Raw genomic sequence first — 27,720 nt, 5'->3', positions numbered from 1 at the left:
ACGTCCTTGGTATATGGTTCTGTTCCAAAAGCTGAGGATATTGTGGTGATCAGAATAGAGAAAGCTCATGGTCCCCTAGAGAGACCATTGAGGTAGTCGGATTATCTTTAAGTGGCATCTCTACACTCAAGCTAATTTAGTGAGAGGATGTAAGTATCCATAGTAAGTGAAATGGACCTGGAGTAATTGGCTCAAGGGAATATGACAATTTGTTGTTGAAGGAGCATATCATTTGGGGGTTGGGGAAGGAGTTAATAATGGTATTTAAGCACCATAGAACACAAATAAGTTTTTTTAAAATTTTTTTATTGAAGTATAGTTGATGTACAATGTTAATTTCTGCTGTACAGCAAAGTGACTCAGTTATATGTATGTATATATTTTTTTTTCATATTTTTTTCATTATGGTTTATCACAGAATAATGAGTATAGTCCCCTGTGCTATACAGTAGGACCTCGTTGTTTCAAGTAAGTTATTTTTTATTTTTATTTATGTATTTATTTGGCCACATCACACGGCTTGTGGGATCTTAGTTCCCTGAACAGGGATTAAACCAGGGCCCTAAGCTGTGGAAGTGCGGAGTCCTAACCACTGGATCACCAGGGAATTCCCCAAATAAGTTATTTTTTTTTTTAATGCCTATTTGTTATCTCCATGAGGAAATTACAAATTCCTTAATTTTAGTGGCTTTCTTTAAATTTTAATGTTTAAAAAAATTGAAAACCAATAAGATGAAAAATCAGTTCTTCAGTTACCCTAGTCACATTTCAAGTGCTCAACAGTCATGTGACTCGTGGCAATAGAATTGAACAGCACAGACAGCAAAGTGGTGAGACAATAGGAAGATGCTCTACCGTCACTTCCATTGTACCAGAAAGTTATATTGGAGAGTGCTGGTTTCCATGATTTTCGGTTTCCCAGCACAGAGGGGGGAAGAATAATTCTTATCAGCTCTAGATTTGGAAAGTGAATGAATAAACTAATGGGCTAATCAAAATGTATTCTGTCACTCAAGGGAAAGACAGTTCTAAAGACCAAAATTGACACCCCAAACTGTTTGAGGTTAGAGAGACTTAACTGATTATAAAGGGACAAAGCAGAAAAGGAAAATGATTCCTAGAATAAATAGAACAAATGCAAAATGAGAGCCTTAGTCTTTAAGAATGGTGGAGTGTATAGGGAGTGGGAGGAGGTGAGATCTTCTTGGAATGTCTTGGAAATGAATCCTGAGATTTGTCCACAGGTCTAACACCTGTGAAGAGTTGCCATTTAAAGATCCTGGCTCCTCTGTGACCTGCTGAATTGAGACAGGTGTCTTCTATCTCCCTCATTCCTTCCGGCTGTCCTCAAAGTGGGGTCTTTGCTTTCTCCTTTATCCAGAGTTCTCTCCCATGATCCCATGAGGATATAAGATCCCAATTACAAACAGTCCTACTCATAAAAGACATGGAAATTTGCCGTGCTGTGGCCCACTCAGAATTCAACCATTAATGCAATTCCTGAGTCACACCCAGAACCTCTGGGGCTGGAGTCCCGGACTCTGCATTTTTAACAAGGGCCTGATGCACACCTAATTTTGAACATATTTGTCCTAAATCCTGGGCTACGGTCCCCATCACCACCCTCACATTATAATGGGATGGATTCAGGACAGAGAGTCTCCAGCAAAGAATCAGTCACGAGGGCTCCAGCAACCTGACCCTCAGCTCCCCTCCACTTCCTGTCCTGTGACTCTCCACTTCCAGCCAAGGCATGGTCAGGCGGGCTCACTCCTGGAACTGATCAGTTGGGGCCTGGGACGGGCTGGCTGGGCTGCCCTGAGCTCTGAGGGCCACGTGCTGAGCTTACCTTTCAGAACTTGGCATCCCCAGGTAAAGGAGGCCCAGTACATGCCTAAGCCTGCTTCCACACCCAGGATCCTTATGATTTCAATAAAGATCATCCTTCACCTCAAACAGTGGTTAGGAGTGGGCAATGAAGTCATACTGCCTGATTTTTTTTTAATAAATTTATTTATTTTTGACTGCACTGGGTCTTTGTTGCTGTGCCCGGGCTTTCTCTAGTTGCGGAGATCGGGGCTACTCTTCGTTGCGGTGTGTGAGCTTCTCATTGCAGTGGCTTCTCTTGTTGCAGGGCACAGGCTTCAGGCATGCGGGCTCAGTAGTTGTGGCTCCAGGCTCTAGAGCGCAGGCTCAGTAGTTGTGGTGCACAGGCTTCATTGCTCCGTGGCATGTGGGATATTCCCGGCCCAGGACTTGAACCTGTGTTCCCTGCATTGGCAGGCGGATTCTTAACCACTGCACCACCAGGGAAGTCCCATACTGCCTGATTTGAATCCTGCCGTGCCAGCCGTGAGCTGTGTTCCTCTGAGCAAGTTACTCAACTCACCTCAGTTTATCTTTAATATCTGCCTGGGTAGGTTTATTGTGAGAAGTAGATGTAGTTAAAATAGTGCCTGCCAAATGCGATGAGTAACAGTATTATCATTAGTCCTAGTGAGGGAGGACTTTCCTTTCTTTCCTCTTATCTTCTGGGTCCCTCTTTCATTCTTCATCATCTTCAACAATCACTTCTTCAGTGAAGCTTTCCCTCACTTGGCCAGGTTCCCCAATTTCTGGCCCTCCATAGAACTATGTTCCTCTCCTTATAAGCCCTTTATAGACTTGCAGTTTTATTTTTCCTGGATTTAGATGTGTATTCCCCATCAAGATTGGATTGAAATTGTTTGAATAGGTCACAGAGTCATGTGGTTCAAAACTTAAAACTATATAAAAAGGTGCATTTATGAGTCTCACTTTTACCCTGTTCTCAGTTTGTTTTCCCTTGACCTTCTGGCTCCCACAGGTAAGTTTTATTGTGTCTCCCTCCAGTGTGTGTGTGTGTGTGTGTGTGTTTGGCAGTACAAGCAAGTAGATACTACTTTTTGTCCCTTTTCTTTTCAAAAAGCAGCACATATATACATTCTCTTGCACCTTTGCTGTATTTAATTTTCTCTGAGCAGCATAGAACCTTGACGAAGAGAATACTGTATCTTGCAAGCCAAATTCAGTTATTCATTTAATAGTCCGTTATTGAAAACTTCTGTTCAACTTTTTGTTCTGAGCACTGTGGATACAAAAATATTACAGAGTTTCTGTCTGAGGAACTCATAGTACATTTTGGAGGGCAGTCAAATTAGCATATTATGATGGTCTAGAAAGATAAATGATCTTCAGCCATCCCTTGTATAGACATGTTTTCTCTATTGGATGCCTTTTTATACTTCCTATCGTTAGCATCACGGTACAGCTGCAATTTTATATTTAATAACTGTATTATTGTTTTTGAGACTGACCTGGAAGGTGTCCAAGAATGCTATCCGAAGAAGTGACATCTAAGATGACTCATGAAAGAACAGCCATAGTAAATAATATTCTCTCATTGCTTCCTGTGTGCCAAAGACTTCAATGGAGGGAAAGTATTTGCAAATTCCTGGTAGCATATGAGACCACAGGGCATTGGGAAGTGGAAGGCAGGGTGTAATGGAAGATGATAATGGAGAATCCGTTTGATGTTTGCTTGTATACAGTCTTAAAAGAATTCTCTTGAGATCTTGCTTTAGTCTGTAATCAGTATACTAATTCAGAGCTTCATGGAGGGTATGGTAATAAACATGGTGTGGTACGGAAAAAAAGGAGGTGGCTGGAGAGACACCTTCTTAGAAGGGACCAGTGCGGTGGCAAATTCAGTAGTAATTCAGATAAATGGACTAAAGCAATGAGGGCGAGTACAGGGAGTGATTCAGAAGTTATTTCCGTGACAGCATAACAGGAATTGGTGGCCAGTGTGACAACGACATATAAGTTTTGTTTTGGCTTCGTCCTCTGACCTTTTCACAGCAACCTCCAGTAACCTACAATCCAGGTAACATCTCTATTCTTAATTTATTGTGTAATAGTGACTGCTAGATGAGAAACAGAATAAGGGAAAATTCAGTCTGGAAGGGAGAAGGACTTCCATTTTAGAGTTGTGTAGTTTGAGGAGCTGTGAGACTGGAGCAGGCAGTATGTTTTGATGCTGTGTTAATAAAATCTTTTGAGTTTAGTGGTTACTTAGTGAAGAGTCCATCTCCAAGCCCAAACCCCAAATATAATCGAAATTGTAAGTTTTACTTAATCCATTCAAAAATTTGAAATGCATATATTTATTAATGTTTGCCATGTGAGGATCATATTATAAATACTGTTCATCCTTTTGAAGTCACTTAAAAAATACTGGTAATTCTATAATTGGCTTTTTAATGGCTATAAACCATTCTGTTGAAGGAATGTGTTTAATTTACCAAACTATTCACCTGCTGATTGTATATTCAAGTTATTCCTAGTTTTTAAAAAATTTACCAGAATTTCCGTGGTTAAAGTTTTTAACAAAGATTCTTAGCATTGGAATTTCTACATCAACGAGAATGAAAAATTTAAATTATATAGATAAGTCTAATAAATTGCCCTCTAGAAAGAATATATAGATAATATCCTCTACTACTCCTTTTTTTTTTTTTTTTTTTGCAGTACGCGGGCCTCTCACTGCTGTGGCCTCTCCCGTTGCGGAGCACAGGCTCCAGACGCTCAGGGGCAGCGGCCATGGCTCACGGGCCCAGCCGCTCCGTGGCATGTGGGATCTTCCCGGACCGGGGCACGAACCCATGTCCCCTGCATCGGCAGGCGGACTCGCAACCACTGCGCCACCAGGGAAGCCCTCTACTACTCCTTTGCCTGCATAAAATAGTGGCTAATATTTCTTAAGTGTGTTTATTTTATTTGGGAATGATGCCAAACAATATAACAGCACAGCTCACCATTTAATTACTCTGAAATGCCCTTCGTTTTTTAAGGAAACATTTGCATACATTTGAAGCCTCATCCCTCACCCTTCCCTACCAGAGGCAGCCACATTCCCAGGCCCCTATGGGCATCGGTGTTCACAGAGCCCCGCTCTCAGCATCGGCCCCGCCCCTTCAACAGGTCTCAGACCAGCCGTACTCATTCCCATCCCCGCTTTAACTGTTTCCCAAATTTCACCAGCACTCGAAGTTTCCGTGTTTTGTCCATGACCTGACCGCCGCCTTTACAACGTGTCTCAACTCCTACAAACTTCGTTGACAGTCCCAAGTTTCCTCCTAACACTAGCTCCCCGGGTCTCTGCCGAACGGAACTGCACTTCCTGTAAGATGGCCGCCCCCTTGGTGCTCCTCCATCGTGGCTCACGGGCGCCGCCATCTCTCTCGTTTTGCCCAAAAGACAAAATAGAATCCAGCTCGCGCCGCCACGGCCTTGGATAGGACCCAGCCTCTCAAAAATTATTCAGCCTAGTGCTTCTGACCGACAACGAGGAGGGAAAGGGAAGGAGGTGTCCAAAAGTGATTTCAATTCTTCCCTCTCTGAGCCGTAGCCTCCATCATGACCGTTTCCTCCCCGATCGCTGAGATGGGCGTGGCCACGTTACGTCATAGAGCTGGTTGTGGGGCCCGAATTCCAACACGCCAAAAGGCTCTGAGGTCGGGCAGGGCCGGAGGCGTCCCTAGCGACAGCCAGCGAGGGGACCTGGGCGCGACAGCGGAGGAGTGGGAATCATTTTGGAAGTGAATTCAGTTTTTGGCAGCTGGCGGGAACCTTGAGAATCTCAGCAGCAGGTGGGTCGGGGTCTGCACGTGGGTCCGGAGTGAGGGGCCTGTGAGGCCAGTGAAAGGCCTGGGGGTGTCTTTAGGTTCAGTCACTGGGGAGGCTTCGCTTCAGTAATAGGCCCTTTGGCGGTCAGTGTTATTAAATGTATGAAGAGAGAAACGACCGAGGCTCTGACTGAGGGTTTTTGTCGATGTGGGTATTTTGAAACCCAGCCCTCCTAAAATTTGAGTTCCCCCGCTGACTTTATATTTAACCTCTCTATCCCAAACTTTATTCTTTTTTTGTCTCACCCTTGTTCCCCTCAGGATTGAGGAGTATCAAAGAAAGGGGGAGATTGAAACTGAGCAGGACCCTGAAGTACCTCTTGGGTACAAAAGCTCTTCTGTGTCACCCCATTTCTAGCTTGTAGAAAAAGGCTTTGGTCTCTTGGGGTATCCCTGAGTTCCAAAGATCAGACTAATTAGGGAAGTGAGGCAATATAGAAACAGGAAAAAGCAGACAAGAAACAATAGTTCACAGAGTCCTAGTTCCTCCTCAAAGGAGGTGCATAACTATCTGATGCATACCTTTAAGTTGTTCTGCAGAAACTAAGACACCTTCCAGGGTGGAGGGTGGTGACTACGTGCTGAGCATAAGCATGTAGGCCTCAGACTGGGTGGAACCAGAAGGTTGATTAAGGTTCCTGAAACACTCTGTTACCTCACCAACAACCAATCGGAAGAAAGTCATCCCTCACCATAGATGTTGCCTTTAACAACCCTCCCCTGAGGGCTTCCCTGGTGGCGCAGTGGTTGAGAGTCCGCCTGCCGATGTAGGGGACACGAGTTCGTGCCCCGGTCTAGGAAGATCCCACATGCCACGGTGTGGCTGGGCCCGTGAGCCATGGCTGCTGAGCCTGTGCTCCGCAAAGGGAGAGGCCGCAAGAGTGAGAGGCCCGCGTACCGCAAAAAAAAAAAACCCTTCCCTGAAAGCCATCAGGCAGTTGAGTCTCCTTGCTGGGCCCTGTAGTAAACGCTAGACTTTCCTTCACACCAACGCGGTGTCAGTAAATTGGCTTTGCCGCTCAGCGGGTGAGCCGACCCAAGTTTGGTTTGGTAGCAACTTCTGCTCATGAAGCTCAGTGATTAAGACCTGGAGTGGTAGGTGTAGATCAGTGAATTCGATGTCTCATGCAGGTCTGCGATTCACTGTGGGGCTCAGACGTGGAGAAGCCTGGGATGGGGGACGGGTGCTAATGAATGGGGGGTTCTGGTTCAGATTTCGGATTTAACTTGGAGTCATTTTTTGTTGTTGTTGTTTTGTGGGGGAGGCTAGTGTATGTGGAGGGGCATGAGGCTGGCGCTTTGGAGACCCAGGGTCCCTGGAGGGTAGGTAGGTTGAGGTTCAGATGGCGATTCCGGGGCACAGACTTGATGATAGATTCATTCAGCTGATCCAAATCCAGTTCGCTCCTTCAAGTCCATACCTTCATCAAGGCGCTAATTAAAAATTCTCTTGTCAGGCTTCCCTGGTGGCGCGGTGGTTGAGAGTACGCCTGCCGATGCAGGGGACGCAGGTTCATGTCCTGGTCCGGGAAGATCCCACATGCCGCGGAGCGGCTGGGCCCGTGAGCCATGGCCGCTGAACCTGCGCGTCTAGAGCCTGTGCTCCGCAACGGGAGAGGCCACAACAGTGCGAGGCCTGCGTACCGCAAAAAAAAAAAACCCAACTCTTTTGTCTTGCCACATAAACACTCTTGTCATTGTCTTCCCAACCAAAAATGTAGTTAGATATGATCTAGTGATGTGTTATAAAAGATACGTTTTATTATTCTTGCCTCCAACTTTACTCCACAGTTTTCTTGGATATTTCCTTTCAGGTTCATGCTACACAAGTGAAAACATCTCTGTTACCCGAAACGCTGATCTCCAGTGCAAACCATTGTGTATGTTTAATATTTTTTTGTTACCTTTGCATTTGGAATGACCTGTATAACAGATATAATTTGGTTTTATCACTTCATTTCTAATTATAAACACTTCCATAGTATAAAAGGATTACAGATTTTCTTAATGGCTGCAGTAGTGTCACATCAGGTGGGTGAACCAGTGACGAGTTTACTAGAGTCCCATTAAATGTACGTATACATTAATTTGAATAGGCTTGACATATATCTATACTTTTCTGCAACATGTTATGATTCTATGCTTATCCAGGTTCTCTCACCCACCCATAGGATTTGTTGCCATTTACCACTGAATAATTCAGGGTGTTCATTTATATTGCCTTTTTAGTTTGAAGGATTTTCTTGGGTTTTTTTCCTGGATGTGCAGGGTTTTGTGTAAGGTCGGATCTTAACAAACGGCACCACGAAACAGAGGAAAGCTTCAAGTGAGCTTTATTAGGTAGCGCTCCCGGGCGAGGTTCACTGGTCCGAGAGAAAGGGGCCAGAGAAGTCGCACCTGGGCGAGGGTTGGGCAAGATTTTATAGGGGAAGAAGGGAAAGGGGTGTGGTGAATCTGGGAGGGCGCAGGGTATTCCTTATTTGGTGGTCTTTACGGGTATCCTGGGGGACCGTTAGTCCCGCCCCTCGAAAGACGGGAAGGCTGGGCTGGGTTCAAAGTCCCCAGGTCAGTTCCTGGAACTAGGTGGTCCAGAATGTCTCCAGGGCACTTTCTGGAACTGGGTGGTCCGGAGAATTTCGGTCAGATGCAACCTGTGAATCTGATTGTGTTCCCCTGCTTCGGGCCAGTTGGCCTTACATTTTGTTTCTATTTTGATTAATGTGTTGAATTTCTCCTTACTGTTGATTTCTAGTTATGTTGCATTGTGGTCAAGGAATAAGCCTCTTTGATATTGACTTGTGAAACTTATGAAAATTTCTTTCTATGGCCTACTTTGCTCTGTAAAGCTTTATTTTTTTTATATTTACACATAGGTGTATTTCTGGAACAGCAGGTGGCCCTTCTAGGGAACACAAGTGATTCCATAAAGTGAATGGGTGCAATGCCAAGAAATCATCAGCAAGGACATGAGGGCTCATGGACAAGGAGTCATGAAATTGGGATGTGGCCAAGATGTTGCATTCATGTTCTCCTCCCCCATGAAGTTTTATAGCTATAGTTTTATAGTCCTAGATAGTCCTATAGTTTTATACCGTTTCTCTTGTGCAGATCTCTAGTCCTGGTGCCTAAAGTGATTCTAGGCTGGAGACTCAGAGGTCAAAGAACAGTTGCAGTAGGGGCAGGGCGGTGTCGGTGTGTTTGGGGGTTTAGAAAAGCTACCGGGAAATTATCTTAGAAAAATTTGTGGCCAGAAGGAATGGAAACAAAAACTCACGGTAATCCCACTGAATCAATGACCTTATAATGTGAGCCTTTCTGACTCCTTGTCTCTCTGATTTGCTGCTTTGGAGTGAGTATTGGAACTTGCTCCTTTTCCATTTCTCTGTTTGTGGAAGAAGGTTGCTGTCTGTGTGTATGCATTGAGTGTTCTAAGAGCTGTTTCAGAAGTCCAGTTTATGCATTGTGGTTATGTGCTACCTTCTGGTGTGATATGAAACTGTCTGAAAAGTAGTAAACTTTGCAGGCAGTTCTACAGAGAACTAAACTTTTAGAGGTTGTCTGGTTAAGAAGGTACAATGGTTAAGGTGATGAGCTTTGGAGAGAAAAGGCCTGGGCTTGAATTCTAGCCCTGCCTCTTAGAAAGTATGTGACTCTGGACAAGATACTTATCTCTGGGTTTTAAGCCTTGACTTCCTTCGTTCTAGTGATTTGATACTTCTAGATTGGTGGTGAGGATTAAATAAGAAAGTGCTTAGGGTTTGCTTAAATCATTACTCTTCATAATGTTTGCTCTGCCTTGAGGTCTAGATGTTGTGGGGTTTTATTTTTATTTTTAAATTTTTTTATTTTATTTTTTTTGTGGTACGTGGGCCTCTCACTGTTGTGACCTCTCCCGTTGCAGAGCACAGGCTCCGGACGCACAGGCTCAGGGGCCATGGCTCACGGGCCTAGCCACTCCGCGGCATGTGGGATCTTCCCGGACCGGGACACGAACCCGTGTCCCCTGCATCGGCAGGCGGGCTCTCAATCACTGCGCCACCAGGGAAGCCCTATGTTGTGGTTTTTTAAACAAAAGAAAACTCTTAAGTATTGGGATTTGATGTTAGTGGATGCCTATATTATATATATTTATTTATTTATTTTTGGCTGTGATGGGTCTTTGTTGCTGCGTGAGGGCTTTCTCTAGTTGCGGTGAGTGAGGGCTACTCTTCGTTGCAGTGCGCGAGCTTCTCATTGCGGTGGCTCTTCTTGTTGCGAAGCACAGGCTCTAGTCATGTGGGCTCAGTAGTTGTAGCTCATGGGCTGTAGAGCACAGGCTCAGTAGTTGTGGCGCATGGGCTTCGTTGCTCCACGGCATGTGGGATCTTTCCAGACCAGGGCTTGAACCCATGTCCCCTGTGTTGGCAGGCGGATTCTTAACCACTGCGCCACCAGGGAAGCCCCATATTAGTTTTCTGTTAGTTCTGTGATAAAGTAACATAAATTAGTGGCTTAAACAACACAAGCCTATTACCTTACAGTTCTATAGGTTAGAAGTTCAACATGGATCTTACGGGGCTAAAATCAAGGTCTCAGCAGGAGTGTGTTATTTTCTAGAGGCTCTAGGGGGAGAATCTGTTTGTGTTTTCCAGCTTCTAGAGCTGCCCACACTCCTTGGCTCCTGTTTCCCTTTCCCCCCCATCTCCAAAGCCAACAATGGTGTGTAGAGTTCTTGTCACATCACATCTCTCTCTGGTCTCTTCTGCTTTCTTCCATGTATAAGGATCCTTGTGATTACATTGGGCCTACCTGAATAATCCAGGAAATCTATTTTTAGGTCATCTGATTAGCAACTGTAATTTCATTAGCAGCCTCAATTCCCCTTTGCCTTGTGATGTAACATATTCACAGCTTCCAGGGATTAGAACGTAGATATCTTTGTGAGGGCCGTGATTCCGCCTAATGCAGCACCTTTACTGCAGGATGCCACCGCAATAAATAAATAAATTTATTAAAAAAAAACTAATATAGGCGTCCTCTAACATCAAATCCCAACCGACAGGGTGTATGACTGAGGGGAATGCACAAATTAAAGCGAATTTTCTTTTGAGTCCTTAGAATCAAGTGAAGTAAGGAGAAGGAAGTTCCAGACCCAGGAAAGCATCACTTCTGGGGATGCCATTAATTTGAGATGTGAGAACTATGACCAGAATTTGAGTGACAATCTAGAAAAGTAAAAAAAGAAGAATCCCAGTTCCAGTCATTTTCTAAGAACAGAAGAAAATGACCAAGGTCCAGGTGAGTTTTACATATTTATTTATTCCCTCCTTTTCTGTTGTATTTGTAGAGGCTTATAAAAATTGACTTGATTAATTGGAAAATGACACATTGATAAGAGCCTGAATCTGAAGACAAATAAATAACAACCATAATGTTGATGTCACGGTAAACTAGGAATGGTGGGAATGCAGGTCAGAGATTCTGCTCAGAATTTTGAAGTCAGAATATTAATAAAAAACTGTAAGACCTGAGGGGTTATTTATGTTGAGCTACCAGATTATCTCCAATAATTTTGGTAGCCAGTGCCAGCAAGGGAAACACAAAACATTACATGATTCGTGTTTTTGTACAGAGAAAGTAGATCATTTCCTCAGAAAAGTAAGTATTTCCTGGTACTGAAGTTTTAATAAATTTCTTGATGACTTTTCCTGCAGGGCACAGTGGCCTCAACGGCAGCCTTCTGGTATATGCAAGAAGAGGTTCCCATTTCTCTGTTTCATGTGTGTGTGTGTTTTTACACTTTCTTATGGGGGCATAACATACATATAGTAAAGTGAATTTTTACACAGTTGTACACCTGTGGTTGTTTCTTATAGGGTTCCTTCAATACCCTTCTGGTATTCTGGCTTTCTTCAGATATAAAAATCTAGATTTATCTAGACAAATGGATGGTTTAAGTGGTCTCTCAAGCCATTTTTGCTGAATTGGATTCCGGGTACAGACCTACCAGCAGAGTTTAAAATCACATTCTCTGCTAAAGACTTGGGATGTAGGGATCCATGAAGTTGTCTTTGTCACTGCATCCCAGCCTTAGAAATGTAGTATTCTTCCCGAATTATTCATTGTCAGTTTTTATCTACCTCCTTGTATTAGTTTCCTGTGGGTGCCATAATACATTACCACAAAGTAGGAGGCTAGAACGACAGAAGTGTATGTCCTCACAGTTCTGGAGCCCAGAAGTCTGAAATCAGGTTGTCAGTGAGGCTGTGCTCCCTCCAGACCTCCTGTCCCTTGCCTCGTCCAGCTTTTGGTGGCTGTCTGCATTCTGTGGCTTGTAGTCTTATCGTTCCAATCTCTGTCTCTGTCTTCACGTTACCTCCCCCTCTTCTGTTTGTCTGTCTCCTTCTGTCTGTCTCTTATAAAAACACTTGTCATTGGGTTTAGGGCCCACCCAGACTATCTGGGACTGTCTTCTCATTTTAAGATCCTTAATTACTATATCTGCAAAGACCCTGTATCCAGACAAGGTAAAATTTACAGGTTGGGGATTAGGAAGTAGACATATCTTTTAGGAGGCCACCATCCAACCTGCTACCTTCCACTTTTATCATCTTTTGTTGTTATCAAATGAGTCATATACAAATCATTTGTTTGTGAAATATACAGAAACAATATGGAAATAAATAGAGCAAAAAAAGAAAGTGGCCCTGTCAAACCCTTCTCTAACTCATCACTTAGGAGAGAAATAATTCTGTTTTTATTAACACTTATATGCACGTAGATATACATACATTATGTACACTTAGGTGCATATACACATATTTTTTGTGAAAATATTTTTGCATTACTGAGATCATAATAAACACATTACTTGCTTTATTCCTATAGCAACCTGTCCTGGAGAACGTTCCATTCAAGTATTTATATATCTATTTCATTGCATTTAGGTTTGCATGATATTTTCTAGCATGTATATGCCTTAATTTATGTACTCTGTTTATATAAAGGTACTTTTTTTTTTTTTTGGCCCGCCATGCAGCATGTGGGATCTTCATTCCCTGCAGTGGAAGCATGGAGTCTTAACCACTGGATTGCCAGGGAAGTCCCTAAAAGTACATTTTAGCCATAAAATTTCTTCACAATACACACTCTGAATATGTGTGAAATTTTTTTTAGGTTAGATTCCTAAAAGGGAAATCTATGAGTCAAATGGTAACTGGACTTAAATTTTTCATGGTTGCTACAAAATTGCCCTTTTTTAAAGTCTTCAGCACTTCCTCTCAGAGTTTAGGAAAGTCTCTATTTTTCCCACATTCTTGCTATTATTTAATATTGTATCCGTTTTTAAATCTTACAAATCTGAAATATAAAAGCTATATAAGTTTTTGAAGGTTGTAGAGCCTAGTGTTTAGTTTTTTTTAATTAATTTTATTTTGTTATTTTATTTTATTTATTTATTGTTTCTGGCTGTGTTGGGTCTTCATTGCTGCACGTGGGCTTTTCTCTGGTTGTGGCGAGCGGGGGCTACTCTTCGTTGTGGTTCGTGTGCTTCTCATCGCGGTGGCTTCTCATTGTGGAGCACGGGCTCTAGGCGCATGGACTTCACTAGTTGTGGCACGTGGGCTCAGTAGTTGTGACTTGTGGGCTCTAGAGCACAGGCTCAGTAGTTGTGGTGCATGGGCTTAACTGCTTCATGGCAATGTGGGATCTTCCCGGACCAGGGCTTGAACCCGTGTCCCCTGCACTGGCAGGCGGATTCTTAATGACTGCGCCACCACGTGAAGCCCCTAGTGTTTAGTTTAAGAGCACAAATTCTGTGGTCAGATTCACTCATTCATATCTTGCCTTGGTCTATAATTACCTGCTTGATCTTATTCTGTTTATTTAACCTCTCTGCAATCCTTTCTTCATCTGAAAAATGGGAATTGTAATAGAATTTACATAAAAGGATTATTCTGAAGATTAAATAGGTTAATATATATCAGAGTTTTTCAACCTCAGCACTATTGACTTTTTTGGCGGAACAACAAATTCTTTGTTGAGGGGATACCACAGGATTATAGAATATTTAGCAGTTTCCCTGGTCAGTACCCGTTGGATGTCAGTAGTACCCTCCCACCCCCAAGTTGTGATAACCTAAAATGTCATATGTCTGCTGTTGTAAAATAATTGTTGGCCAGTTGAGAACCACTGATCTATGTATATATGTATATAGATATGTAGGACATATCTTAGAACATTGCCTGCTATTTAATAAGTGCTATCAGGGCTTCCCTGGTGGCGCAGTGGTTGAGAGTCCGCCTGCCCATACAGGGGACACGGGTTTGTGCCCCGGTCCGGGAAGACCCCACATGCCACAGAGTGGCTGGGCCCGTGAGCCATGGCCACTAAGCCTGTGTGTCCGGAGCCTGTGCTCCACAACGGGAGAGGCCACAACAGTGAGAGGCTGGCGGACCGCAAAAAAAAAAAAAAAAGTGCTATCAGAATTAGTTTTACTATTATTTTTACTTGCATTATTATCAGTGACTTTGAACATATTTTAATGTATTTATTAACTGTTTGTATTCTGTGAATTGCCTAATCAAATCCTTTGTGCTGATTTTGTTTTCTCTGATCTCTAAAAAAAAAAAATAGGTTTCAGGGATATTAATCTTCATCTGTTTTTTGCAAGACATTTTCTAGTCGGTATTGTTAGTGTGCTAGTTCGTGTGAGTAGTAAACTACTCATTTCTACCTATTGATCTATCACAGTCTATCTTCAAGTAATATTATACCACTTCATTCATGGTATAAGAACCTTAAAAGAGTGTGCTTCCATTTCTTCTCTACCAGCCTTTGTGCTATTGTTGTCCTATATTATACTTTTTTGTATTTTAGAAATCCCACAATACATTATTATCATTGCTTTAAACAATCAGTTATCTTCTAAAGGTATATAAAAAAATAAGATTTTATATTACTCATAGGTCTTTCATTTCTGCAGCCCTTCGTTCATTTGGGTAGATCTAGATTTCTATCTGAAGGACATCCTTTAACATTTTTGCTAGTACACGTATGCCGCTGCTGACTTGCTTTAGCTTTTGCATACCTGAAGGTGGTTTCATTTTGCCTTCTTTTTTTGCGGTACGCGGGCCTCTCACTGCTGTGGCCTCTCCTGTTGCGAAGCACAGGCTCCGGACGCACAGGCTCAGTGGCCATGGCTCACGGGCCCAGCCGCTCCGCGGCATGCGGGATCCTCCCAGACCAGGGCATGAACCCGTGTCCACTGCATTGGCAGGCAGACTCTCAACCACTGTGCCACGAGGGGAGCCCCTCTCTGGCTGTTTTAAAATGTTTCTCTTTAGGTCTTTTTTCTGTTTCATGATGAATAGTTTCTATTCCTGTATCTTCAAGTTCACTAATCTTTTCTTCTGCAGTGTCTAGTCTGCTATTGATCACATCCAACGAGTATATTGTTCATCTCAGACATTTCTAGAGTTGGAATTGGGTCTATTTGATATCTTCCATATTACTCCATATCACATTCATGCTTTCCTCCACCTTTTTAAACATATGTATGTATAATATGTATTTTACTATCCTTATCTACTAATTTTATTATGTATGTCATTTCTGGTTTTGTTTCTGTTGATGATCTTTTCTCTTGTATGAGTCATATTTTCTGTCTTTGCATATCTGGTAATTTTGATTGAGTACCAAGCATTATAAATTTTTCATTGTTGAGTGATAGACTTTTATTCCTTTAAATATTTTTCAGTTTTATTCTGGGATACAGTATAATTTACTATACCTATGTTTTTCAATGAGAGGGAGGCTTTGGGTACTATTAACATTTTGAGCTTGACAATTCTTCCTGTGTAGGACTGTCATATGCTTTACAGGATATATAGCCCCCTTGGTCCCTGACCATTAAATACAGTAGGCACCTGGTCAGTGTGACAATCTGAAACATTCTCACAAATTTTCATATGCCTCTTTGGTTTTTTAAAAATTAATTAATTAATTAATTAATTTTGGCTGCATTGGGTCTTTGTTGCTGCATGAGGGCTTTCTCTAGTTGCAGCAAGAGGGAACTACTCTTTGTTGTGGTGCACGGGCTTCTCATTGCAGTGGCTTCTCTTGTTGTGGAGCATGGGCTCTAGGTGTGCGGGGTTCAATAGTTGTGGCTTGTGGGCTTAGTTGCTCTGCAGCATGTGAGACCTTCCCCAACCAGGGCTCATACCTGTGTCCCCTGCATTGGCAGGCAGATTCTTAACCAGAGAAGTCCCGTATCTGTCTTTGATATGACATCTAAAGTTGGAACAAGACAAGGATGTCCAGTGACACCACACTCTTTGGAAATATTAGTCAAGAAAAGAGATAAAAGAGATATAAATTTGGAGAAGAGGATTTAAAATTTTCCATACAGATAATTTGGCTGTATACTTGGAAAAATCTGAGAATCACTACAAGCTTATTAGAAACAATAGGAGAAATCCATATATAATATTAAGATATACTAATAAGTATAACATTCTTTTTTTCATAGAAATAAGTTTTACTTTTAATTTTCTGAAGTAAAAAAACTGTTAACAAGACTTAGTTGATAACCTAGTTACCTCATACAGCTTTTTTTTTTTTCCTTTAAAATACTCAAATGCTCTTGCATTGCATTCTTTAGAAAACAGACCAGAAGATACTTGCATTTAACAAGTTCTGTGAAGAACATTCAACCACATCCATGTTTTTCATGATACTGGAAATACTGTTATATGATATGTCAATTTAACCTATCTCTTAGAAGAAAAACTAAGACAATTGAAATAACTAGTTTTCTAATCTTTAGTTCTGTTTCCACAAATAAAACCTATCACATTTCACAATGAGAAAGCAAAAAATAATATACAAACCAAAAGAGCTAACCTGAAATCATTTATCCCCTTTATCAAGATAATAGGTTAAGTACAGGAGATCAACAAAACAAGAATAGTTACTGTTTTTTTTTAACCATTTAACTAACTCTGGCTCAAAGTTAATAAATAACAGCAATGTACAACCCATAAATGTATATAAATTCCTATCATATTTTCCCTGTTTTGTAAGGAAAGAAAATAGTTTTAATGTGTAAGAGGAAGAATAGTAAAACATATTACTAAAAGGCAATTTTGCCATTGTCACTGCTCAAGAAGTACCACAGTAACCTTCTAGCAAACAGCTGCTGCCCATTCCCCAAAACGTGAGATTAGGTGATTCTAAGTAAGCATGAGGAAAAAAATTACATTTTTTGTCCCCATTCATACTGCTCTCCCAGCCCCAGAAATTCAGATTAAATGGATTTCGGACAGCATTTCTACCTAGTCTAACAACTTAATGTAAACAAAAAGCAACATTCATTTTTAAGTAAAAATCATAACACTGTTTTTGAAACTGAAAATGGGATTCTCATCATATAAGAGAATAAGCTAAACAGCAAATTCTTGTGTAGAGACAGTTATTTACCATAATCAATTCAAGTGTGACTTGAAGTTCTCAAATTATTTATTTTCAACTCAAGTAAAGACAATTAGGCCACTGCAGTCAGTTCCTCGTCTGTGTCCGTTGATTCAACTTTCAGGTCCAATTCTCCTAAATCTCTGTCTACAGCTGTCACAGTTTTCTTCTTACACTTCTTAGGCACTGCATCATTAGCACAGATTTTTCTCATTGTAATGTTTGGCAGTTTCTTCAGATCAAAATCCCATTCCCTGCATTTAAAATGTCTGGAATCTCGGGCTTCCCTAGTGGCACAGTGGTTGAGAGTCCGCCTGCCGATGCAGGGGACACGGGTTCGTGCCCCGGTCCGGGGGGATCCCACATGCCGCGGAGCGGCTGGGCCCGTGAGCCATGACCGCTGAGCCTGCGCGTCCGGAGCCTGTGCTCCGCAACGGGAGAGGCCACAATAGTGAGAGGCCCTCGTACCGCAAATAAATAAATAATAAAATAAAATAAAATAAAATGTCTGGAATCTCAAGGCCGCAGCCCCCGTACTGCTGCCGCTTTCGCTCCGTGGTCTGCTTGATGACCGCCTCGGGAGAAGTGCTGCCTGCCCTGCCTGACCTTGGTGCTGCTGTGGGACTCAATCTGCTCCAGCTCACTGCTGGACTGATTTAAATAGCTTTCAGTTAATTCACAAGCGTCTCTCTTTGAATATTCTACGTTTTGGGGATCAAGATAATTTTGAAACCGCTGCAGTTTTTCACAGATAAGGTTGAGATGCAACGCCTTTTCATTCTTCAGTTTTTCCTTTTTTTCTAGTTTGTGGGCCTCTCTCGTAATTTGAGCTGCTTTTCTACTCTATGGATGGATGACTTTTTTTTTCTTGTCCTACACTTTTTCCCTTTGGTGCTTTAGGCGTGGCGACATCCTTGCGGCCTGGGACCTCCAGACCTCCAACTCCACGCTGTGTGACCTCAGCGTCTGCGGCGGCAGCAGCTCACGGGGCAACTCCCAGTATCACATTCTTGATTGAAAGTTATTTCACTTGGCACTTTGAAAATACTATTTCATTCCTTTTCAGGCTTCCATCACTGCTGTTGAGAACTTAGAGGCTATAAATCATATTTGTTCTTTTGTTAGGTATATGTCATTTCCCTTTGGATATTTTCGAATTTTCCCTTTGAGTTTTGGTGTTCTGCAGTTTTACTTCCATGTGTCTAGGAGTGGATCTCTTTTTCCTGATCCTGCTTGAAATTGTGGGGTTCTCTCATCCTGAGGTTGTGTGCCTTTTACCAGCTCTAAAATGTTCTCTGCCCTTACATCTTTGGTTATTACCTTCCCTCATATTTTCTGTTCTTCCCTCAGACTCAGAATCGGTGTAAATTCAACATTCTCACGCTACCCTTCATATCTCTCAACCTCGCTTTTGTATTTTCCATCATTGTCTTTTGCACTTCAGATCTGTTGTCTAGTTCACCATTCTCTCTATGTCGTATCAAATTGGTAGTCAATCTATAAATTGAAATTCCTAATTTCAATTACTGTATTTCTCGTTTTGAGAATTCATCTTTGTTTCTTCAAGTTAGCTCACTCATCTTTAAGACTGTGTTATGCCTTTGCATATATTAAACATTGTTTATATTCTGTGTCTTACAATGGCATCGTCAGGTTTTTCAGGTTTAATTCTAGTGCTTATTGTTTCTGTTTAACCTGTGCACAGTGAAGGCTTCTTGAGAGCAAGAATACATGTGTTTGTTTTGATATCACCTGCATGTAGTTCAGTGCATGCACATATGCCCACAGATGGCAAATCTATCAAGGTTAACAAGAGGTTTTAATGACCGCATTTCAGAAAACCTTCTGAATTATTGAGGGGGTGGGTGGCTGAATCACAGCAGCAGGATATCTGTATAAGACTTTCCATTCTTCCACACTATATAATGTAAATCACCTATATAGATACAACCTACACAGTAGAAATGATTAGAGTAGACTTCTATACTTCTCTTCCAAACCATCAAATGATCACCCCAGATTAAAGAAGGATTCATTACTACAGGAATCATTATTATTTGAAGATGTAGCTGTGGAGTTCACCCGGGAGGAGTGGAGGCTACTAGACCCTGCTCAGAAGGACCTGTACCAGAATGTGATGCTAGAAAACTATAGCAACCTGCTGTCCGTGGGTAAGAACTGCTTCCCTGTGCCACTCAGGGTACCCAATCAGTAGTCCTTCCTTTCTCAGTTGTGCAGTGATTTGGGGGCAGGTATCTGAAATGTGAATAATGTAAGAGAGATTGTCAAACTTTTTCTGCAAAGGGCCAGATAGTAAATACTGCAGGCTGTTCGGGCTACTTACTGTCTCTGTAATTATATTCTGGTTTCTCTTAAATAACACTTTTATTTTATTTGTTTTTTCAGCACACACATATTTTTATTTATCAATTACATAAGTATTCTACTAAATTTATTATATGCACTATAAAATATACTTAAAAATAGAAACGTCAAAAGGATGAAACATCAGTGAGATAAATATTTTTAAATGGTTTTAATTTTTCAAATGTAATGGTACAAAACACTTTTGCTATCATGTGTTAGAAGTTTGCCCTCACTTTTCGAATACTCTGTTTTGTAAGAGCACCTTATTCTGAATTAATAATGCTTTTAAAATGTAAAAAAAATGCCTTAGTTACAGCCACGGACCATAGTTTGCTGGCCCCTACATAAGACTTGAATTTTATAAGTGACAGATTCTCAGTCTCCTCTCAGGCCTCAGATAGAGAGAGGAGTATGTTTTCCCTACTCCAAGGGGAAAACTCTTTTCCAAGGTACAGTCACACAATCTATAAAAGGTATCATTTAACAATGTTTAGATCTCATGCCCAAAGATATTTTCCTAAATATTCTGTTATTTTTCATGAATAGGGTATCAAAGTCCCAAACCAATTCAAATCTTCAGGTTGAAGCAAAGAGACAAACCATGGTTAGAAAAGGAAAATATCCACGGTCAGAACTTTCCAGGTGAGTGAATGAGAAACATCCAGGTAGAAAAGAAGTAAATTCCTAGATTTGTGGAGGCCTCACACCTTTGAAATATGCTGAGGTGACTCATCTCCTGGTTTCTAACCTTTTGACAGCATCTAAACAGAGCCTCTGAGTGTTACTCTCCTATGTTAATACTCATTGCTTAAGCATTTAGAGGAAAATACTCCTGTGTTCTCACCCCTGGATTTGATACTGATTTATTTCATCTAGGATCTTGATTTGTTTTGCTTAGATATTTTTCTTAGGATTCTCAAATGTTTCCCTTCTTCATTGACTGCCATAGTATCACTGCTTGTTCCTTCCTCTTCCCTTGCTTTGAAAGTTCAGTCTTCCACGCCTCTGTGCAAAGAGAGAACTTCAGATTCACCATCGTCTTCTGACTACCGAACCTTGGGTAATAGTGATTTCTTTCCTAATATTCAGCCCCACCCAGGGTGCTGTGTTCCCATGGTAACCCGGTCTTTTAATGTGTATCTGTCTGTTTCCTTATTCTGACTGGGCAAATATGAGCTAAAGCAAATGTAGCAAAACATTAACTATAGAATCAAAAGAGGCGGATATATGGCTGTTCACTGTGTAATTCTTTCAATTTGTTTGTCTGTTTGAAATTTTTTATAGTAAAATGGTAAGGGAAGAGCTATAAGTATTCTAATTTTCAGAGTGAATTATGCCTCCCACATACACTGAAATATAGGAATTCACTCAAATAAAAAAACAAAAACAGAAAATTCACAATCTTAGACCCCACCTGAAATCAAACCATAAACCTCATGCATACTTTGCTGATTTCTCTGTATATTTGCTGGATGAGGTATTTATCTTGATTCATCTTAGTTACTCTCAGTTTAATTTCCCGAGTCTAAACAATTCTAGTTATAACCCTACTACCAACTATGGGATATTTAAATCCCTCTGTGATCAAGGGACTGCAAGATACAATGTGATGCTTACATAGAATTTTCTTTCCATGCCCTAAATTCAAAGTCAGCTTCATTTAAACCAGTCTCTACAATGCCCGCTACACGTATGATCGTTTCATTGATTCATTCCCTCAACAAGTATTTTTAATGCCTAATACGTGCTGCTCTGTAGTGTGCTTTATATTATGTGGCTACAGCAGAGAATAAAAGGGACTAAGTTATTACTCTCACAGAACTTGCATTCTAAGTGGGGGAGGTACACAAGAAATATACAGATTTTTCTGGTGGTAATTAGAACCATGGAGAACAATGTAAGGGGTAGTGAATGTCAAGCAATAGGAGGGCATGATGTTTTATACACAAGGGACAGGGAACGCCTCTCTGCTCTGCTAGGGTGGCTGAGTGGAGTGAGGGATGATCCATGGGTAGGCCTGGGAAAAGTGTACCAGCAGTGGTGGTCCTGAGGCAGAGGTGTACCTGGCGTGTTTGAGGACTGTCCAGGAAGCCTGTGTGGGGAGAGCAGAGCGATCAAGAGCGGAAATGATACTCATGAGGTGAGAAAGGGGCCCACACGATGCAGGGCGCTGCAGGCCATTATAAGGACTTAGGATTTTTTTCCAGAATGACAGTTATTGAATGGTTTGGGGCAGAAGAGTGACGTGATCTGGCTTATGTTGTTGGGTTTTTGTTTGTTTGTTTTGGCCATGCCGCACAGCTTGCGGGTTCAGTCCCCCGACCAGGGACTGAACCCAGCCCTGGCAGTGGAAGTGCCGAGTCCTAACCACTGGACTGCCTGGTAGTTCCCTGTCTGGGAATTCCTATACAGGCACAGCTCATTTTGTTGCGCTTTGCTTTATTGTACTTTGCAGATAGTGTGTTTTTTGCAACTGAAGGTTTGTGGGGAATTCCTTGGTGGTCCAGAGGTTAGGACTTTGCACTTCCACCACAGGGGGCACGGGTTCGATCCCTTGTCGGGGAAGTAAGGTCCCGCAACCAAACCAAACAAAACAAATTGAAGGTTTGTGGCAGCCCCGTGTCAAGCAAGTCTATCAGCACCATTTTTCCCAACAGCGTTTGCTCACTTTGTGTCTGCGTCACATTTTCGTAATTCTCTCTATATTTCAAACTTTTATTGTTATTATATTTGTTATGGTGATTTGTAATCAGTGATCTTGGATGTTACTTCTGTGACTTGCTGAAGGCTCAGATGATGGTTAGCATTTTTTAGTGAGAAAGTTTTTTTAAATTAAGTGTACACTATGTACACTGTTTTAGACACAATGCTATTGCACACTTAATAGACTACAGTATTGTGTAAACATAACTTTTTTTTTTTTTTTTTTTGCGGTACGTGGGCCTCTCACTGTTGTGGCCTCTTCCGTTGCAGAGCACAGGCTCCAGACGTGCAGCCTCAGTGCCCATGGCTCACGGGCCTAGCCGCTCCGCGGCATGTGGGATCTTCCCAGACCGGGACACGAACCCGTGTCCCCTGCATTGGTAGGCGGACTCTCAACCACTGCGCCACCAGGGAAGCCCTAAATATAACTTTTATATGCACTGGGAAACAAAAAAATTCACGTAACTAGCTTTATTGCACTATTTGCTTTATCGTGGTGGTCTGGAACTGAACCTGGAATATCTCCAAGGTATGCCTGTACAGATAATCCCAAATTTGTCCTCTAGCCTAAGTCTTCTCCAAATTCCTCTCTCCAGTTGAGTTCTTCATGTCTGCACCAAGATATCCATCTCAAAATGTTTATGTCAAAATACACACCTGATTTTCCCACATTCAAAACCTGTCTCCCTGATGTTCCTCAACAACTTAGCTGGTACGTCTAGTCATTTAAGCCAAACACCTAGGGAAAACCCTTGATTCCTCCCTTTTACTTACATTGAATTCAACACTGAATGTTGTTTTTTCCTTCTCCTAGATGTACCTTGAGTTCATCCGCTTCTCCACACGTACACTATTGTTGCTCCACACCAAGCCACCATTATCTCTTCCCTGGATTACTTCATTAACTTCCTCTCTCCTACACTCCTTCCTCTCCCACCACTATCCATGTAGCAGTTGGCAACCTCTTGGAAATATAAATCAGAACCCCCCACCTTCTCAAAACTTCCAGTGGCTTGCCACTAGTCTTAGCGTCAAATTCAGATTCTTCCTACCAGATCTATGTGATATGCCTTCTGTCTACCTTTTGAACTTCAACACTTCCTTCTCCCTATATAGCTATTCCACTCAGGGCCTACTGGCTACCTTTCTATTTCTTGACCTGGCCAAAACCTTTCCTGTCTCAGGGCTTTTGCATTGCTGTTGTACTTGAATGAAAACTTGCAATTCTTTACATGAGGTTGCTTATTCTTTATTCCTGGTTTCTTGGCTCAACTTTTATTTTCTCACAGGTGTTTACCTATTTAAAGTTGACCAACTCCCACTGTTCTTTTTCATATGCCAGGAACCAGTTTTCAGTCTGAAGTTGTCTTATTTCTTTGCTTCCATTTTGTTCTCTTCTGCCTAGTGGGATGCATTTGTATTCAAGTGCTAGGACAGTGAATGATACATAGTAGACATTCAATAAGCATTGGGGGAATGAATGGCTATATCCTCCATCATGCTAGATCAGATATCTCTCCAACATACTTTATCTTATGTTAATGAGACACATTTCTACTTCATCCTCTTTGCCCATTTTGTGAGGATCTATTTGGAGAGCAGCAAAAACTTTACTAATTGAGAATTGTCTACCGTTGATTCTGAATCAGCTGGGTTTTTTTTTTTAAGATATTATGGCTTTATTTCATTGTGTTTCCTCTCATATTCAAGAAGTAAATTTACACTTGATGGTTTCCTTCATATGACAGAATTGTCACAAAGAGCCAGCCTAAACCGTGGCATTTTAGAAGCAGTTTTATTACCTGATTTAGAAGCAGTTTTACTACCATAACCTGATTATGAAAGAATTAATTTTCTTTCTAGAAGCTGGAGAAATTGGTGATCATATGCAGTGGTCTTTGGAAATCCAAAACAAGCGTAAAAATATGGAAAGAGGCCGTGAACACAGTTCATCGGGAAACGTGTTTCATCTGCGCAGAAATCTTGTTACTTTAAGGCAAAGCCATGATAAGTTTGATGTACTGAACTCTAATTTAGATTTAGTTAACCAGAATAAAAGCTGTGTAGCGAAGAATCCTGACAAGTTTAATAAATATGAGAAATCGTTTCTTCGTACTAAGCATGAAAAACGTTACACTGGAGTTAAACGCAATAAATATGGAAACACCATCTGCACCAATTCGAAACTCAGTATACATCAAACTGAAAAACGAAAGAAACATGAGTGTATTGAATGTGGTAAAACCTTCATCAAAAAGTCTCAACTCACTGTACATCAGAGAACTCATACAGGAGAGAAACCATATAAATGCCTTAAATGTGGTAAAGCCTTCTGTAGGAAAGCAGAGCTCAATATACATATGCAAGTGGAAAGAGGAATAAAACCCCATGCATGTAGTGAGTGTGGGAAAACCTTCTCCAGGAAATCTCAGCTCCTTGTACATCAGAAAACTCATACGGGAGAGAAACCCTATACATGCAGTGAATGTGGAAGAGGCTTCATCCAGAAGGGTAATTTTCTTATACATCAGCGAATTCATACTGGAGAGAAGCCCTATGGATGCAAGGAATGTGGTAAAGCCTTCAGTCATAAGCCATGTCTCGTTGCACATCAGGTATTTCACACTGGAAATCCTCCCTATGTATGCAGTGAATGTGGAAGAGCTTACTTTCAAAAGTCGAGTCTCATTAGACATCAAAGAGGTCATACAGAAGAGAAACGCTATAAATGCAACGTATGTGGGAAAGGCTACTCCACAAAGTCAATACTCAGTAGACATCAGAGAGTTCATACAGGAGAGAAACCCCATGGATGCAGCAATTGTGGGAAAGCCTTCTGCCACAAGTCCTCCCTCACTAAACATAAGAAAACTCATATGAAAGAGAAATATGTGGATTCAGTCAAGATGGAGAATGATTTTCTTGGGAACCACAGCTCATTATGCACCACAGAACCCGTACAGGAGAAAAACTCTGTTGAAACAATGACACTGCAAGGGCCTTCTGTGGCCATGCAGACATCATTAAATATCAGTGGGTTCCTAGCCCAAGGGAATGTAGTCCTTGTGGGACAGCCTGTTGCCAGATGTGTACCCTCAGGTAATAACAGAGAATTTGTACAGGAGAGAAACCTCCTGAATGCAGTAAATGTGGTAGTGCCTTCAGTTACCAATTATGTCTTATTTTATGTCACAGGAAACGTGTAGGGAAGATTTGGTACATTCAGTGTGGAAACGCTTGTAGATCAAAGTTTTAGCTTTTTATATAGTTGGAAACTTTCACTGAGAGAATGCTACTGAATGTAGTGATAATGGGAAGATGCACCTCGTTAAGTATCAACGGCTCTAAGTAGGTTGAATTGTAACGAGCTTGACTTCAAGATCATCAATAAATTCACATCAGAAAGAAATTTTAGGAAGGCAGTTGTATCAAGTCCCTAAGACCACCCTCACATTTGATTATTCTCTAAAAGCAGTCACTAAACTCATAAAAGCTGCTATACTTACTGTTACAGTTTATGACAGTGAAGAGTTACAAATTAAAATTAGCAAATGTAAAAGGTGCATGAGGCAGACTTTAGGAGAAACCAGGTGCATCCAGTTGTACTCCCAGTGGAGTTGTACGGACAGTGTTTAATTCTTCCAGCAATGACCTGACAACACATATGGCATAGTGCCAACCAGAGAAACTCACCTGAGCCTTAGTGCCAGGGGGTGGGAGGGGCAGTAAAGGGGTTAGTTATGGAGGCATGGAGAAACCACATGACTGACCTTAACTTCTCAAACTCCAGCCTCCTAAGGATCAAACTGATACAGAATGGCCCAGAGCCCCAGGCAAACAAAAGCAGGTGTTCACCAAAAATCATATTGCTAATGTAAACTATGTGGCATGGCCGAAACCCCAGGTGTACAAAGACGCTCTTGGCAGGCAGGATATTCCAAGGGCTTAGAGGTTCCTTCTCAGGTGCCAGTCATGGGTCATTCCTTTCACTGGAACGTGCAGGGTCTGAACACCCCAAACTTGCCGAGTCAGCCCCTAATTTGCACAGCAGTGAATAGGACAAGGTTTTCAGTAACATGGTTCCTCATCATGTGTCAGAAATAAGGAATGGTTATGGATACACCAAATGTGTTGAACCTTTAGCAGAATGGCAGAGATCTCACAAAGGAGATAAGCTGGTGATTGCAATGGAAATTTGGAAACTTGTTGACGTAAGTCTACCCTCGTTTTGCATCAGATTAACACCCTTAATGTGTATTTTTTTTTTTTTTTTTTTTTTTTGGCTGTACGTGGGCCTCTCACTGTTGTGGCCTCTCCCGTCGTGGAGCACAAGCTCCGGACGCACAGGCTCAGCGGCCATGACTCACGGGCCCAGCCACTCCGCGGCATGTGGGATCTTCCCAGACCGGGGCATGAACCCGTGTCCCCTGCATCGGCAGGCGGACTCTCAACCACTGCGCCACCAGGGAAGCCCCCTTAATGTGTATTTTGATAGAGAATGTCTTGAACTCTTTCTCATTGCTAGGGAATGACTCCATAACTCATTTGAAGATGGTTTATAGTCCATGTCACATTGTACCTATTATACCTAAATCTTCTATCATCTTTGCCGTATTCTCTTAGAAGCAAGTTCCTAGGCCAGCCCACACTCAAGGGGAGAGTTGAGAATCTTTGAGGGCCTTCTTAGAGCCAGCCTACCAGAATAATGATTTTCAGGGAAAAAGACATTCTTTGCCGAGAGTTGCCATGGTTTCCTGCTTAAACAGTGCTTGAACAGAAGCTGGTGCTCGCCACCCCACCCCCTCAACCTGGCCGTGCAGAGCCAGCCTTCTGCCTCCTCCTCACAGCACCCTTGGACCACTCTCAAGGCGAGTGGGAGTAGTGTGACTGCTGTGACTACCACATCCCCCTCACAGGTGCCGCAGTACTACCACCAGGACTTGGAGGCCACAGATAACTTCCAGATCCACCGGGAGCCTCTGATGTTTACCTGCCCGTGGCCCACTACTTTGATGGCCACGATGTGGCTTTGGAGAACTTTGCCAGTTGTTCTCTTCACCAGTCTCGTGAGGGGAGGGGACATGCTGAGAAGCTGATGAAGATGCAGAACCTGCTAGGTGGCCGAATCTTTGGTGTATCCTGAAACCAGAACAGGATGACTCGGAGAGTGGACTCAAGGCAAGGCATGTGTGTTCCACTCAGAAAAGGGCACGAATCAGTCACTACTGGAACTGCACAAATTGCCGACTGCGAAAAATGACCCCTGCTCGTGTGACAACCTGAATGAGCCGGTGAAATACGTCAGAGAATTGGGTGACCACATAACCCACTTGTGCGTGATGAGGGCCCCCGAATCTGGCACGGCAGAGTGTCTCTGACAGGCTCACCCTGATGATGAGAGCTAAGCATCAGGCTGGCTTCCCAGTGGCCCTGGGGGTGACTTCCCTGGTTACCATTCAATGCATCCATTTTGGGTTTTCCTTTACCTTTTCTGTAA

The 27,720-nt window shown here is 42.1% G+C and overlaps 2 protein-coding genes and 3 pseudogenes across 2 annotated transcripts in view; 3 read left to right on the top strand and 2 right to left on the bottom strand.

Moving 5' to 3' along the window:
- The window catches only part of LOC136140808 (zinc finger protein 350-like), a 30,100-nt gene extending 24,478 nt beyond the window's left edge, over window positions 1–5,622 (top strand). The window contains exon 6 of the mRNA XM_065898972.1: window positions 5,429–5,622. Within this exon, the coding sequence (XP_065755044.1) occupies window positions 5,429–5,622 (194 nt within the window). The remainder of the gene's footprint in view (window positions 1–5,428) is intronic.
- The window catches only part of LOC136140962 (zinc finger protein 850-like), a 397,037-nt pseudogene that overhangs the window by 231,415 nt on the left and 137,902 nt on the right, over window positions 1–27,720 (bottom strand).
- On the bottom strand, window positions 17,227–18,483 carry LOC136140806 (translation machinery-associated protein 16-like; annotated as a pseudogene).
- On the top strand, window positions 24,149–25,429 carry LOC136140804 (zinc finger protein 350-like). The gene has a single exon (XM_065898970.1). The coding sequence runs from the start codon at window positions 24,149–24,151 to the stop codon at window positions 25,427–25,429; it is 1,281 nt and encodes a 426-aa protein (XP_065755042.1).
- Window positions 26,411–27,601, top strand: LOC136140803 (ferritin heavy chain pseudogene; annotated as a pseudogene).

The sequence above is a fragment of the Phocoena phocoena genome, chromosome 20 (assembly GCF_963924675.1).
Source record: "Phocoena phocoena chromosome 20, mPhoPho1.1, whole genome shotgun sequence".
Classification (NCBI taxonomy): domain Eukaryota; kingdom Metazoa; phylum Chordata; class Mammalia; order Artiodactyla; family Phocoenidae; genus Phocoena; species Phocoena phocoena.
The sequence above is the reverse complement of the archived record's forward strand: the minus strand, read 5'-3'. Positions and strand labels throughout refer to the sequence as shown.